General features: G+C 41.7%; 2 protein-coding genes across 2 annotated transcripts; both read left to right on the top strand.

Annotated features, from left to right (window-relative positions):
- The first annotated feature begins 5,758 nt into the window (after positions 1-5,758).
- On the top strand, positions 5,759-7,170 carry LOC119366575. The gene is made up of 3 exons (XM_037632331.1): positions 5,759-5,795; positions 5,891-5,960; positions 6,408-7,170. The coding sequence occupies exon 3, from the start codon at positions 6,423-6,425 to the stop codon at positions 7,050-7,052; it is 630 nt and encodes a 209-aa protein (XP_037488228.1). The 5' UTR covers positions 5,759-5,795; positions 5,891-5,960; positions 6,408-6,422; the 3' UTR covers positions 7,053-7,170.
- Positions 7,171-14,264: 7,094 nt separating this feature from the next.
- LOC119368989 lies at positions 14,265-15,352 on the top strand. The gene is made up of 2 exons (XM_037634074.1): positions 14,265-14,455; positions 14,552-15,352. Exon 2 carries the CDS (start codon positions 14,571-14,573, stop codon positions 15,213-15,215), a length of 645 nt encoding a protein of 214 aa, XP_037489971.1. The 5' UTR covers positions 14,265-14,455; positions 14,552-14,570; the 3' UTR covers positions 15,216-15,352.
- Positions 15,353-15,885: the final 533 nt, after the last annotated feature.

Below are 15,885 nucleotides of genomic sequence, written 5' to 3'. Positions count from 1 at the left end.
GGTCTGCTCCCCCTCCCCCTCTCTCCTTCCTCCTCCCTCAATCTCTTTTTTTATGTTTTTCACTGTAGTTTTTTACTATTGTATAATGTAGTTTTTTTACGGTTTTTAGTAAGTATTTAAAATAATTAGTAAGTGAAATAATAAACTAGTTGAACTAGTTTGGTTTTAGTAAGAACTAGTTGAATTAATAGAACTAATGTATTTTTAGTAAGAAAATTAATATAACAAGTTGAACTAGTTTATTTTTAGAAAGAACTAGTTTATTTCTATTTATATTAAGTTTATTTTTAGTAAGAACAAGTTGAATTAATAGAACTAGTTGAACATGTCACATTTGTTATTATTTTTTTAGTTTAAGGAATTATTCCCGCATCGACGTCGACGATGCCCATCGCGCATCCTCATTGTCGATACTCGTCGTTCACTATGGTTTTAGTTGTATTAGTGATGTTATATGTATGATACTATTCGGGATGTATTAGTGATAACTTATAGGGTTTTTGTTTTTGTAGAAATCAAGGAGCCCCTCCATCATCCCTGCCGTCGTCCCCCTCACCGACCCCCTCCGACCTCGAGGTGAGACCAGCCAAATCTCCATGTAGATAAAAACATGTATATCTTGTGTTGCTCAAATAGGATATGTGGTTTTCCAAAGTGGCCGGTCATGTTTGCAGGTTACACCTCCGAGTGGCCTATGTTTTGTCGGAGTGTTTATTAATTTCCGTTCTGGCAAATTTCAGGCGCTCGATATGTCCTGTTTTAGCAAAGGTCATGCCGGAATTTTCCGTGAATTTTGGCATGACTTGTGCTAGAATATGTAGGAAATATCGAGTGGCCTGGATTTAGTCAGACCAATAGTCAACCTGTGGTGAATAATAATTATCTAATTTAGCTTTTTAGTACATATATTTAATTGTAAAAGTTTAATCTTTGAATTATGAACATAGGAAATGTCGTCGGACGAACAAGGTCCCGGGGAGTGCTCCTGGTGCGGTGACAAACGGGGTTTCTGCGACAGGCCTCACCTGGACGAAGGTCGGCGCTTCGCATTAAGCTCGAGGAGGCCTTCGATTGTGATACGGTAAGCTATGACGCAAAGTGTTTTTTCGTAATTAAGCTCGACTTCTACTACTTCAACGTGTAATTTTCGTCCTTTACAATTCGACTAGCTTATCCCATGATATGCAAGACGCTATGTCTTGGAGAGGATGGGTTTTGAAGATCATGAGAGGAATGAAACAAAGAAAATTAACCTAAGAACCCATCATGGTATGGATTTTGAGGTAAATCTATACAACTCTGTGAGCGTATCCCATTTTGCAAGATGTATGATTTTCAAGAGGGTATGTTTGTCACCATGGATCTTGGGGATCGTGACATCGACCAAGACAATTTGGACATTTGGGTTCTTGTTGACACGCTTCCAATTCTACCGCTATGTGAGTTCCTCAAACATAGTTATTAAGTAATTTATATTGTTTATTTCAAAATAATTGACATCTTATTTCCATTGATAGCTTATTTTCATTCTTCAAAGAGTGTGCGGAAGATGGTAGACAGAACCAACTACACCGATGGCTCTGAGTTAACTTATCAAGAGAAAAATCATTTGGTCGCATATTGTTCTGACATTGGGAATTACAATGCCTTTTATCGAACTCCTCCAAATTATGGTGAATACGTGCCACTAGTGCACGTGTTGAACAACGATAACTTCCATGGAGATTTCCTGGTAAGATTTTTTACTATTACGACATCCATGCATCTTTTGCATACTTTTAAAACTGAACTACATTGCTAACTACGAAGTTATTACTATGTTTTTCAACAGAAAATCCCGATGGATTGTGTGCCTCATTTGATGTATCAGAATGGTCGCCTTGATGTTTTGAACATACAGCCAGGTCGTCCTACGAATCTCACCTGTGCATACTGGATTTCTAAAAATGGTGAACACATGATAATCAAATAATGGAAGAAATGTATGGACATTTGTAAGGAGGTTCTTGGAAGCAACATTCTGCGAAAGGCAAGAATTGAAGATAGGGTAATCTCCATTCTCCATAATGGAGAGTGAGGGGCTATCTTGTTTTATGCTATTTTACATAAGATAATATAGTAGGTCCTAAGAAAATGTAGTAGGTCCTATGAGGTACAATATGTTTATGAGAGTTGATGATGATAAGTAGTTGTGATTATGTCTAGTGACCAACTTGTATGTGATGTCTCATTGATAAAAACGATGATCAGGAGGAGGTGTTATATGAAAATGATGTATTATGATGATAAGTAGTTAATGATATGATGATGATGATGATGATATTTATTATATCATTGGGTGAAAGAACCGTGGATTAGTTTCAAGTGGATGTCCATCCACTTGAAATTAGTCCACGGTTCTTTCTCCCACTGATGTAATAACTCATTATGATGTAAAACCATTCTCTAAATTGCTGCGGTATGAAAACTTGTATAAAGGTGTATGAATACAACATGAAATAAAAAGAAATATGGAATAATAGTAGTAGCGCGTGCTAGGAGAAGTGCTACTACTAATTACCAGTAGCACTCATTGAAGAAAGTGCTACTACTAAGTCGATATAGCAGTAGCGTGGTCCAACCCATGCTACTGCTAACCTTTAGCTGTAGCGCCTTACTAGTAGCGCTGTTCCCCGCGCCACTGATAGGCATTAAACACGCTCTACTGCTAGGGTTTTCCCTAGTAGTGGAAGGTGGGTCGAGCCTGAGGGGTACCCGCGAGTGATGTGGAGACGGGTTGACCTGGAGGGTACCCCGAGAGTTGAATACGAGGCGTGGCCGGGCATTCTTAGCCCTTGCCACAAGTCCTCGATACGGGGTGACGGGGTCACATCTTTCGTGAGTCTCTGCTCGTGACCGCACTACCAACACAGTAGCGGTTTGGATATTTGATCCGAGAAGGCCTCTGGCCTGATAGCACTAACCATCACGTGGGCATAGTATGGGCGTTCTGTGTCGTATGCATCAGCCGAAACTTAATAGACGTCACCGACAGAGCGGCGCGCGCCGGGTTGGACTGCATAAGCACCTGCCTTTTTTAAGGAGGTTGCTAGGTCTGCTCATCGGGCGCGTACGCAACGTGCATGAGTGCAAAGGGCGATGGGCCCGAGACCCTTGCGCGCTTAGGATGTAGACCGGCGTGCTGACCTCTATTAAGCCTAGGTCGGGTTGTGGCATATCGTTTGGCCGAGGCAGGGCATGACCCAGTAAAGTGTGTCCGTTCGGAGTTAAGAGAGCATGGTGGGTAAGTTGGTGCACCCCTGTAGGAAAGAAAACATCTATCGATAGCCTGTCCTACGGCAACGGGCACTCGGAGTTGTATCCCGATTGATAAAACTAGAACTGGATACTTGTGATGAGAAATGGATAGTATGGCTCTGTGATTGTTTTCTCGCAAGGAGTCGAGGAAGGATCTATGGGCGAGGTTGATGGCACTACTACTACTTTTCTTTATGCTAGTCTGCACTCTTCTAATGCTGCAAGACCGCCGAAGGTGCTAGTCTTCGATAGGACTAGGCTCTCCCCTCTATTCTGGCATTTCTGTAGCCTACTCCACATATACAGCCTTCCTTTGATAATGTTGAATATGTAGTGTAGATCCTTGCTTGCGAGTACTTTGGATGGATACTCACGGTTGCTTTGCTCCCCTTTTTCCACCTCTTTCCATTCTTCTGGGATGCTGCAACCAGATGGTGGGGCCCAGGATCCAGACACCACCACCGACGACTACTACTACCCCGAGGGTGCCTACTACTACGTGGCAGACGCCGACGACCAGGAGTAGTTAGGAGGCTCCCAGGCAGGAGGCCTTGCCTTTTCGATCGATGTTGCTTTTGTGCTAGCTTTCTTAAGGTAAACTTGTTTAACTTATGTCTGTACTCAGATATTGTTGCTTCCGCTGACTCGTTTGTATTCGAGATGATGTATTCGAGCCCTCGAGACCCCTGACTTGTAATATAAAGTTTGTATTATTTTAATTTGTGTCTAGAGTTGTGTTGTGATATCTTCCCGTGAGTCGCTAATCTTAATCGTACACATTTGCGTGTATGATTAGTGTGCAATTGAATCGGAGGCGTCACAAATAGTGTGAAGGCTTAAAGACAATTCGTAATTATTATAGTAAGGTACTCCCTCTGTAAAGAAATATAAGAGCGTTTAGATCACTAAAGCCTATAACCAGCTGCAATTTGGATTCTGGAATTATATGCCTCAGACCCATACTCAAGTAAATCATCTACATAACCAATTCAATTTTGATGAAGGCACAAAAAAAGTATAATATACAATATTGTTGGATTAATAATGTAATTACAACTGAAATAATAAATTCCGTATGGTGAAAATAATAATGAAGTAGATTAAATATTATTAGTACCCCGCAAAAATAGTATTATTACTAATTCTTATAATAATATTAGATTAGCTTTTTCATATGTAAACCATCATTAGTCATAGTACTTCCCTGGAACACATTGTTCACATAGGTCCGCAAAATCTTAATTCATTCCGTGTCTGCCCATGATTTTGCTACAAAATTATGTTTGTTCTTATATTTGTGAAGACTATGTCTCGCCCTCTGGCCAGGCTTGTTCTTGTGCACAAGTTGAGATTGGCATTTTTATTTCATTAAAGGGCAACTAATGGGAAGAGGTTTAGGATTTGACAATCCATGTTCTTGTATACCGAGCCAAGCTACATTACCCTGTAGGTAGGGGCATCCCCGATGCTCGCATTGTCTGACTACTTAGCACATTAATTTTTATTTATTTATTAATATATAAATTAATAAATTTAAATGCAATATATTATTAATTTGTGCACTATTGCTTGATTAGCTCCTTCACACAAATGGTAGCCAGCTACGGCTAATAAAAACAGATGAGAGGATATCAGGTACTTATATTCCAGGAACCGTACTACTATTTATTCAATTGCTCTCTCTGTTCCAATGAATAAGTCATACTCCCTCAGTTAAGAATTACTTGTTGGAGCAATGCATGTAGCTAAATACTCCTTTCGTCTCATAATGTAAGAAGTTTTTTGAGACTACACTAATGTCAAAAAACGTCTTACATTATGAAACGGAGGGAGTATATTTTAGGTCAACATAAATCTATTTATATGACAAGTAATTCCGTACGGAGGTGGCATAAATTTTATCAGATGTCAATGACATCTAGGTTTGACCAATGTTATATACAAAAAAATATTACTCCCTCGGATCCATAATAAGTGTCGGGGTTTTGAACTAACCTTAGTTCAAAACTAAGGTTACTATTGTGCCTTAGTGAATTAGTGAATTACTCGAGACCTAACATTAGGTCACTGTTGTGGCAAGGCAACACCTGATGTAACTCTTGTTCCCAGTAGGATATATAATTGTCCGTCTGGATTGGGGTGAAAGGAGCGCATGAATTGGTAAGGTTTGGGTTCTCGTACGTGATTTATGGGCTGCTCTAGGGAGTTGGCTTGCTTTTTTCCGGATCACTGGCCACTAAGTAGTCGGACGGGTAACTACATAGACAATGACAAGGAGTGATCAATTTTTCAGAATATCGTTGATTTTAGAAACAGGCAGAGAGACGACTGACTTGCTCTGTCGTAGACACACGGCAATTACGCGTACGCGTACGCGTACGCCCCTTGACGTGACATGATGCCCAACTTGCACTCCAGAGGACCCGGCCCTATATATATGTGATACTCACTCCCTATGAACTGTAGGGGGATCCAAGCAAAGCAGTAGTCACCAGCAGGCCAGTGTTCCTCCTCGATCTAGCCCTCTTTTTCCCTTTTCATTTCTCGTTTCAAGTCTTACTGAGTTCGAGTGTATATATTTTTATGTGTTCAGAGTGCTGATTACTACCCCTCGGTGGCGAGGTAGGTGACGGCCCACACGAACCGTCGCGGAGCAAAGCGAGGTATGTGTCTCTCACCTTATCGTCCTTTCCATTGGTGGTTCTATGAGACTGAATTTTCAGCACTCGGGTGCCCCCACGGCCTGCATCATCTATGAACATTAAATTTTAAAAAAAATCAAACTTGATCAAACTTTTGATGATTTTGATAGTTTTAGTTAAAAATAACATTCGAGGAGCCCTCACCTGAAAAAGAAAAATAACTGTTCAAAGTTTATATAAAATTTTGAGCAGTTATTTTGTTTTTGTTTGTGAGGGCTCCACGAAGGTTATTTGTTGCTTAAACTTTGCAAGGACATCAAATCTTTGATCTCTGAAAGTTTTAGAATTTTTTTTTGTTTTTCACGAATTTACTGTTTATGAGGGTGCAGAGGCATCCGGGAGCTGTTACACCTTTCTCGTGGTTTTATACCTCTTCCTCGGGGTCTTGCTAACCTAAAATTGTGCTAGCTTGATCGCCTCGAGATGGTGGACCCAGTGGGCCTGGTGGGCATGATCCTAACGATGGTGCAACTGATCGCAAAGGCCGCGGAGACGGCACAGCAGAACAAGAAGAAGTGCTGGGAGCTCGCCCAACGCGTGTGCACTCTGGCCAACGTACTGCCCAACTACACATACCCGGCGACGAACGACCAGGAGACGGAGACAGTGATGAGGAGGCTCAAGGAGACCCTCGACGAAGCGTTGACTCTCATCCAGTCCTGCCAGACTGTAACTGTATTCTCCCGTAGCCGGAAGGCGGTCGAATTAGATGGGGTTAATAGAAAGATCAACGACTGCATCACGGACCTCAATTTCATCAGACAAGTTCGCACAAATCACATAGCAGCATCTACCTTCGCCCCACTCCCAGCTCAAACTTATGACCACAGCTCCTACTATCTGGCACAAGGAGGAGGAGGTGCCTCCAGCAGCGCCTGTGTTGGCTACCCCCCGCTGCCTCAGCACGCACCCGTCAATGTTCACTGGACTCCGGCTCCGTCTCCCTACCATGCTTATCCAGCCCCCTCGGCCTCGGGTTATAATCTATCTTCCCTTTACACCCTTCCAACTGTTAACAAGATCTTTGACAGTATGTGTAATGGATTCCGCTAGTGCTCGTTCGTTGCGTCTGGCGTAATATTATCTTCCTGGATGACAAATCTGTATCCATTTGTGCACTTGATTTGTGCAGAGACTATGAATGATAAATCATTTATTTGCAGCAAGTATATATGGTTATGTGCAACGAAACAATTGATGCAAAGGATCGATGGGGATACCCCCTTTTCGAAGAAGATAAAAATATCGTCCCTTTCATTTTGCTATCAAGTTAGTTGAATTTGTATGTATGCCTGAGATTCTTTTTGTTTTTGTTTCATATAAGGTATTTCCTATGTTTCCATCATCGTTTCCGTGAATTTGTCAGTTTTTGGATGTGTTTCAACTTTGGACACATGGTTTGTCCAATGGACACCAATGTTTTTCCTGCAGAAGGGGCGTGACAGCAGGGGCGGCTCTAGGGGTATTCTTCGGTCTTCATGTGAATACCCATGAGTTTTATAAAACAGTGTTGATTTTAACAAAAGAGTGACAGTTTTCAAAAAACAGCAATGATTTTGGCAAAATGAATACACATGAATACACAATTGCAAATTCCTGAAGCCGCCACTGCGTGACAGCTACTCATCAAGCAATGCATTGGATCAAACAATGGCATGGATTGTACGTACGTACACATGTGTATGCGCGTTTTGGTGCATGAGATGAGGGCGCGCACGAGTGCACACCCAGCACATATTCCCAAGGGATGTTCTTCCTTGCGGGACCGGCTGACTGAATTTCCAATTTGGGCCAGTAACTTTTTTTAAAGTCGGCTAACTACTCTACTTGCCCAATTCGGCTGCCACTCAAGTGAGGCCACTACTAAAAGCATCTCCAACAGGCGCCTAAAAAGAGCTCCGTGCACTAAAATGTTGTTTTTTTGCGCGCCACACAGCTCCTGCCGAAGATGTAGCGCTAAAAAATTTTGGACGCGCGCTGAAAAATGCTATCGCGCGCAGCATATTTTGGGCTCCGGATTGCGCGCGCTTCATAATTTGCACTGCGTGTTTTTTGGGTGCGTGTTTTTAGGCGTTTGCTAAAGCAATATTGGTCCCGACGCTTTAAAAGTGCTACTGTGGCGCACTATAACTTTTATTGGGCGCAATATTTTTGTGCGGCAGTTGGAGATGCTCTAAACGCATGCATGCGACTGGGAATACAGGTGAGTAGTGCATGCACGCAAGCGAGCTAGTGCTGGTTTGTGTTAGACGTAAGAAACACAGTTTTCAGCTTTTTTTGGTTACACTGACATGCATTATTTCACAATTTTTAAAGAATAGACGCCATAAATAAAAAAATAAAATGTAAAAAATTGACTTCCATTTTCCTAATTTTACTGATTTAATATTGCCCTTTAACGATGATCAAAGACCTCACTTGTGCAATGCACCGCAAAAAAAATCTTGCATATAATTTACACATAAATTTTGCTTTTTTTTAATATGCAAGAATAAGCTTATAAGATCAAAATAATGAAGTTCTCTAAAATAGAATAAATTAGTGGCACCATTATTACCCTTCAGGAAGAAAGAAAATGAAACAAAAAATAAAACAAAATCAAAATAATGAAGCCTGGTAAGAATGAATGAATTAGTAGCATTGATTCTACCCTTTAAGAAGAAAGAAAATAAAAAAATCAAAACAATTGCACAAAGTTTACATACACATACATATATTTGGAAAATGTATAATTACTATGCAAAACTGAGCATACTATAGTGATATTTCGACCAAAAAGTGCTTTCTCAAAAGTAATGGATTAGTGACATCCATATTACCCTTACAAAAGAAAGGGAATGAAAACTAAAACAAAATCAAAAAATACAATAAAAACTAGAAAAAAATATGAATTTTTCTATGAAAGAATGAATTCGTGGCATTGGTATGGCCCTTACAATAAAAACAGAGAACCGAAATAAAAAATTAAGAAAAAATACATACAAAAGAAAGAATTAAATTTCCTTGGGAAGAATTAATTAGTGGCATTGGTATTACCATTTAAAAGAAAGGAGAAAAACAATCCAAAATAAACACTGACAAAATTTGCATGAAAATATACATTAAAAATTGTGCTTTTTAAAAATATGCAAGAATATGAAAAAAATGGAGCTTTTGCAAAAACAAAATCTACTCCGTCCGTCTAGGTGAGTAAGTCATCTTAGGCTGTGCATCGTGACCAAAGAGAAGGGGAAAACGAGAGATCTTAATGTTTTTTTGCTAATTAATAGCATTGCATGTAATGAACTAACCACTGCATGTCGTGTTTGGTAGTCTCAAGTCATTAAAGGCATGCACACCTCTCGTCTCTTATTGATTGATATGTGAAGAAATAAGAAACGAGGTAGAAGTTAATGCACCGCGCCTAAGTGTTTTGAAATTATTTGGTTTTCGTAAGATGACTTACACACATAGACAGAGGGAGTAAGAACAAGTGAATAGTGGCATTGGTTTTTCTTTTTGCGGGGAAATAGTGGCATTGGTATTAACCTTAAAGTAGAATGAAAATGAGGTTAATACTAAAAATATATCAAAATAATGATTTGTTTTTTCAAGAAAAGAATGAATTAGCGCCGTTGATATTTCCTTTGAGAATAAATAAAATGTATAACAAAAAATTGCGCACAACTTTGCACCAAAATTTCACTTTACTGTAATAAGCGAATATAATCATAGAATCACGATATTTTGGCACATATTATATAGTATTTTTATGTATATAATTACGCTCAGCCAAAAACCCACAAAAACAAAAAATACAAGAAAGAAAAATGAAAAATAAAAACGCAACCCAGAAGAGCAAAAACGAGCCTAACTAGCAATTTGCCCGACCCAAAATAGGGGTCAATCGGTTCCACGCAGCCCAACTCACCACCAAAATGACACAAGAAAAAGGAAAACAACACACGTCTCAAAGCAGAATCGGACGGCCACAAAATCGACTGACCCAAAAAGAATGCTTCGAGATGCGTTTGTATTTTTTTCCTCCCGTATGTCAATTCGGCTTATCTTGTCGGCAGCCGCACAACACTACTTTTTGTCCCCACGCAAAGAGAGAATAGTAAGCGTGCATGCGATCTATCCCCACGCCAAGTCCATACACTTTAATTCCTATTGATATTTCAGAACATTCATATCTTTGAAACTGAAATTCTGTTTTTGAAATGTCTTATATATGTGAATTCCTGGCGACGAGACCTTTAGAACAAGATGAATCTCCGATACATTTCAAATTAGTCTAAATTTCAGTATTTCAATCATTTTTTAATTAATTAAAATGAGTGATTTTTTATAAATGGCTGTAATTATTATTTTTGAATGAAGTGAAATCAGTTTTTTTTTATAAATGACTGGAATTATTATTTGGGACGTGGCTTCATGCAGTAGACATACACACAGCCAAACATATTCGAATAGGGATATGTTCACTATTATGGGCTATATGGAACACTAACACGGCAATACGCGTACGCCCCTTTACATGGAGTTCTTATTCGACAACGACTAGTAAAGATCAGGATTCCGGTTGGCAGCCTGGGATTACAGGGTGGACGTCATTTATTTATCTCGCCTCTTAGGCAACATTTGCTTCTATCGCTCGGGCGCGTGTTTCTTCCGCTGCATTAATTATGTAATGTTGGGTCATGTTGACCTTTGAATGGTGTTATATTATGAGATTGGCAAATGTTTTCCCTATTGTTTCAGTCTTATTTAAACTCTTTTATTCACGTGTAGTTATATTGGGTGTGATCTTCACCTTGTATAGTGACATATGACAATAAATGTATAATATGAAGTCATATGCTGGGGAGGTAAATGTGTGCTTCTAGCCTCAACAAGGATTGCAAAGTCTTCCTGAGGACTAGGACCACATATTGAGCGTTGCACATACTTTACCAATTCCTCACTAGGAGAACTAGTCCAAATAAAACGACAGGAAAAATTACACACTTCAATAGGGACACAACTTCCTTGACAACTCCTGCAAGTCGAGTCAATACTTTCTCCATCTCCTTATGTTCTTTGCTAACATTTTTGCTTTTCTCTGTTGACTTCTCTAGCTTGCACACTTGTTTCTTCTCTGCCTCCTAAAACTTGGATATTGCACTCCGTAATCTCATATCTTGTGACTGGTGCACCAACATGCAATAGACCTCTCTTGATCAAAGGATCAATGTGTTCTTTCTTCCCAAAACCAAAATTTGCAACCTTTTTGCATAACATTAAGAGTACAATGAGCTCAGATTGCTTTGAAACTTTGAAACCGAAGAAAAACCACAGAAAATTGAACTCAATATTTCCATTTCACACTTGTAGAAAACCCCTCCAGGATGTTCTCCAGTCTTCGAGAACAAAAGCAGCACCACCAGCCGCCAACACTCAACATAATTGAGGATCGGCAGAGGCGAACCGACGAGTTGTTGGACGAGAGCTTAGTTTGGCCGACCGGCGGACGAGGATGTGTCATTAGTCGGACGAATGGCGAGATGTGATCGCCGAGAGGTGGAAAGCATACCGTGAGGTGACGCAGGGGCCTAAGTGCGCCGAATTCAGCAACAACAGTGACATGCGTAGATGCGTTAGTTCTGGTGGCGTCAGCGACTAGCGACCGAATTGAAGTGGGGCGGAGGAGCTATATGTGATATAGGGTGTCGGCGGTGAGGCGTGATGGCTAGCAGAAGCAAGGAGGGTGGCGCGCTAGAGTGGAGCAGCCGAGCGAGGAGACCGGCGGGCACGCGGTGAGGGTAAAATTTATCCTGAGAAGGAGCCGCGGCCGACGCGGCGAGTAAACTTTTTGAGGAGTTAAACCGGACATGTGTTCAGCTAGGCCCAATTTAACTTCTCAAAATGAAAATTTCAAGGAGTTAACCAGTTTTAAGGAATCAGCTAGAGATGCTTAGTATGAGATGATCAAAAAGCAAAGTTGTTTGACTCCACGAAACACACAATTTTTATGTTAAGCATTTTTCTGTTTGAGTTCATCGAACGGTTTTGTGAGTTAAAAACTGGTGTCAACGTCTCTCTCTCTCTCTCTCTCTCTCTCTCTCACACACACACACACACACACACACACACACACACACACACACACGAATTGTTCCTCACGTAATACAACAAATCCGGACGTGGACATTTTAAGCTACGGTCCAATTAACCTGGAGCGTTTGGACAGCCACAAGTTGAACCTTGCGTCTAATCCCAAGTCTCCGCCAAAGTCGCAAAATGGACTTGCCGTGTGCTCCAGCACACCTCGTGGGAGGAAGGTCGCAGGCACGTGAATTTAGAAGCTTCTTCCGCCTAGAAGCACAAGCATTGTACTATAAGTGCGCTATGTCAAGAAACGTTCTTATATTATGGGACGGATGGAGTAGTATCTTGCAACATCTTGTTGGGAATTTTTTGGACAAGTTGATCCGTATTTATGTGTTTGGGGAACAATATGCTTATGTGGTATGACCTGTCGGCCTATATTATATCCTGATTCTAAAAGGAAGTTTTCATCACCATCCGCCAGTACTTCTCAAATTATTTTTACTCTCGGCCTCTACATTCTTTTACCCACATTCCTTGTACTATATGCAATTTGCTGAGTACTCTGCGCTCTTGCTTATACTCTTGCTTATACAAGCGACAATAGGTTTATGTCATCCCGGGTGTATTTGCACCTAATACTTCTAAAATAGGTGAGGCAAAACAAGAAGCTTCCGACCATGGGCAGCAAGTGCAGAAGCTTTGATGCAATCAAGCAACTGGCTAGAAAGGATGTCTTCGTTCTGCGACCACACTCCGGATGCTTGGTTGACAAGCTAGCTGCTATCCGCCGTGAGGTGGCGGCAGAGCCCGCAGATCTGGCTCGTGAAGGGATTATCGGTTTGTGTGACGAGCCAACATGTGGAGATGGAACGATCCATGTGCAATGAGAGACGACATGAACTATGGAGCTGTATCAGATGCTCTAGCGAAGGCCACAGTGCAACCAAGGAAACCATGTTGAACCTCAGCAAAGGACATGACTAAGATTGAAAGGAACATGCTACCATGAAGGCCTCATGCTACGACTCCGGTGCTTTCCTCCTAGCACAACTCAAAACCTCATAGCAAGAAGGTGAGGATGATGACAACTAAGCAAAGGAAGTTATGCACATGTGAGCTATGGGTGAATACTTTATCATACTGATTGTCAATTCTATTCACGTAGACCTCTAAAAATTTACGACGATGGCACCAGCCAGTTCCGCCGTATCGTTCATGTGTGTAATAAGAATTAATGGGTAACAATTTTCTGCGTGGAGAATGGAGTGAGCAATATGTGTGTGCATCTCCTTGAAAAGAAATAATTGCATGTATGGGTAGTTTCCTTTGGTCACCAGACTCACCACTATAAGACTCCCGGTTTTTGCAATCAGAGAAGGATCATGTTGTCTATTCCTTGGGCCAATGGAGAATTCATTTCAGTGTACAGTATTAGGTGCCTGCACCAAGTAAATCTCAGCTCCAAGACATGGTATTGAAGTCTCTTGAAAATATTATATTACAAATACAATGATTTATGATATATGTTGATGAAGTAGGATTTTCTATCATAGCTTACCACAGAACTAGTTAAGGTTTTTGATGGTGTAAAAATTCCTAAAACTTTGGAAAAAAATACTGAAAAAACGCATTTATAATATAACATGATCCAACGTGGCGATTGAAAAAGAGCCTTGCTATACGTACGACATTTTTGCGTCCGAACACCCATACATTGTTGTTGCATGTACTTTGGTCCAATCAATCAGCTCCATCGGGAAAAGAAAAGGAATGCAGCATCGAGTCTGGTAGAGACACATCAGATCGTATGTACAAAGATCGTGTGCAAAGCAATTTCGATTGAAAAAATACGACTGTATGTGTCCTTGACATAAAAAGGCAAATGTACGTGATTTATGGGCTGCTCTAGGCAGTTGACTTGCTTTTTTAATCACTGGCCAGTGGCCACTGAGTAGACGGACGGATAGCTACGTAGACAAGGAGTGATCAATTTTTCAGAATAATAACAAGATCCATTTTAGAAACAGTCTAACAGACAGAGAGACGACTGACTTGCTGGGTCGTAGACACGGCAATACGCGTACCAGTACGCCCCTTGACATGACATGCATGTTGCCCAACTTGCACTCGAGAGGACCCGGCCCGGCCCTATAGATATGATACTCACACCCTATGAACTGTAGGGGGATTCAAGCAAAGCAGTAGTCACCAGCAGGCCAGTGTTCCTCCTCGATCTAGCCCTCTTCTTCTCTTTTCATCTCTCGTTTGAAGTCTTACTGAGTTCGAGTATATATATATTTATCTGTTCGATCAGTGTGCTGATTACTACCCCTCGGCGGTGAGGTAGGCGACCACCCACACCGACCGTCGTGGAGCACAGCGAGGTATGTGTCTCTCACTCTGTCTGCTTATCATCATTTCCATTGGTGGTTTCATATGTCTTCCTCGACGTCTTGCTAACCAAAAATTGTGCGAGCTAGCTTGATCGCGCGCCTCGAGATGATGGTTGACCCAGTGAGCCTGGTGGGCATGATTCTAACGATGGTACAACTGATCGCAAGCGCCGCAGCAACGGCACAGCAGAACAAGAAGAAGTGCCGGGAGCTCGCCCAACGCGCGGGCATTCTGACCAACGTACTGCCCAACTACACATACGCGGCGGCCAACGACCAGCACACGGCGAGAGTGCTGCACACGCTCAAGGAGGCCCTGGACGAAGCGCAAACGCTCATCCAGTCCTGCCAAACTAGAAGCACGTTCAGTATATGCTCCCGAAGCCGGAAGGCCGCCGAATTAGACGCCGTTAATGGAAAGATCAACCAGTCCATCTTCGACCTCAATTTCATCAGAAACGCTCCAATAAATCACGTAGCAGCAGCTAGCCCAGTCCCACTCCCAGCTCAAACTTATGACCACGGCTCCTACTATCAGTATCAGGCACAAGGAGCCGGAGGTGCCTCCAGCAGCGCCTGTGTTGGATACCCCCCGCCTCAGCACGCTCCCGTCAATGTTCACTGGACTCCGGCTCCGTCTCCCTACCATGCTTCTCCAGCCCCCTCGGCCTCGGGTTATAATCCATCTTGTTTTTACACCCTTCCAACGGTCAACAAGATCTTTGACCGTGTGTGTAATGGATTCCGCTAGTGCTCATTCGTTCGTTGCGTCTGGCGTAATATTATCTTTCTGGATGGAAAATATGTATCCATTTGTGCACTTAATTTGTGCAGAGACTATGAATGATACATCATTTATTCGCAGCAACTATATATATATATGGTTATGTCCAATGGAACGATTGATGCAAAGGATCCATGGGGATAAAAAAATCGTCCCTTTCATTTTGCTATCAAGTTAGTTGAATTTGTATGTATGCCTGAGATTGCTCCTGTTTTTGTTTCATATAAGGTATTTCCTATGTTTCCATCATCGTTTCCGTGAATTTGTCAGTTTTCGGATGTGTTTCTTTCAACTTTGAACACAAGGTTTGTCCAATGGACACCAGAGTTTTTCCTGCAAAAGGGACGTGACAGCAATGGCATGGATTCTACGTACGTACGCTAAGGCTTAACGTATGTGTGTTTATGCGCGTTTGGTACATGAGATGAGGGCGCGCATGAGTGCACACGCAGCACATATACCCAAGGGCTCACTAGTACAGAACCGGCCTTTAGTGCCGGTTCGTGACGGGCTTTAGTGCCGGTTCTCTAACCGGCACTAAAGAGTGGGGACTAAAGGTCCCCTCCCTTTAGTACCGGTTCGTCACGAACCGGCGCTAAAGTGCCACCACGTGGCACGAGCCAGGCCCGTTTGCGTT

The sequence above is a fragment of the Triticum dicoccoides genome, chromosome 2B (assembly GCF_002162155.2).
Source record: "Triticum dicoccoides isolate Atlit2015 ecotype Zavitan chromosome 2B, WEW_v2.0, whole genome shotgun sequence".
Taxonomy (NCBI): Eukaryota; Viridiplantae; Streptophyta; class Magnoliopsida; order Poales; family Poaceae; genus Triticum; species Triticum dicoccoides.
Note: the sequence above shows the minus strand (reverse complement) of the source record. Positions and strands in the feature narration are given on the sequence as shown.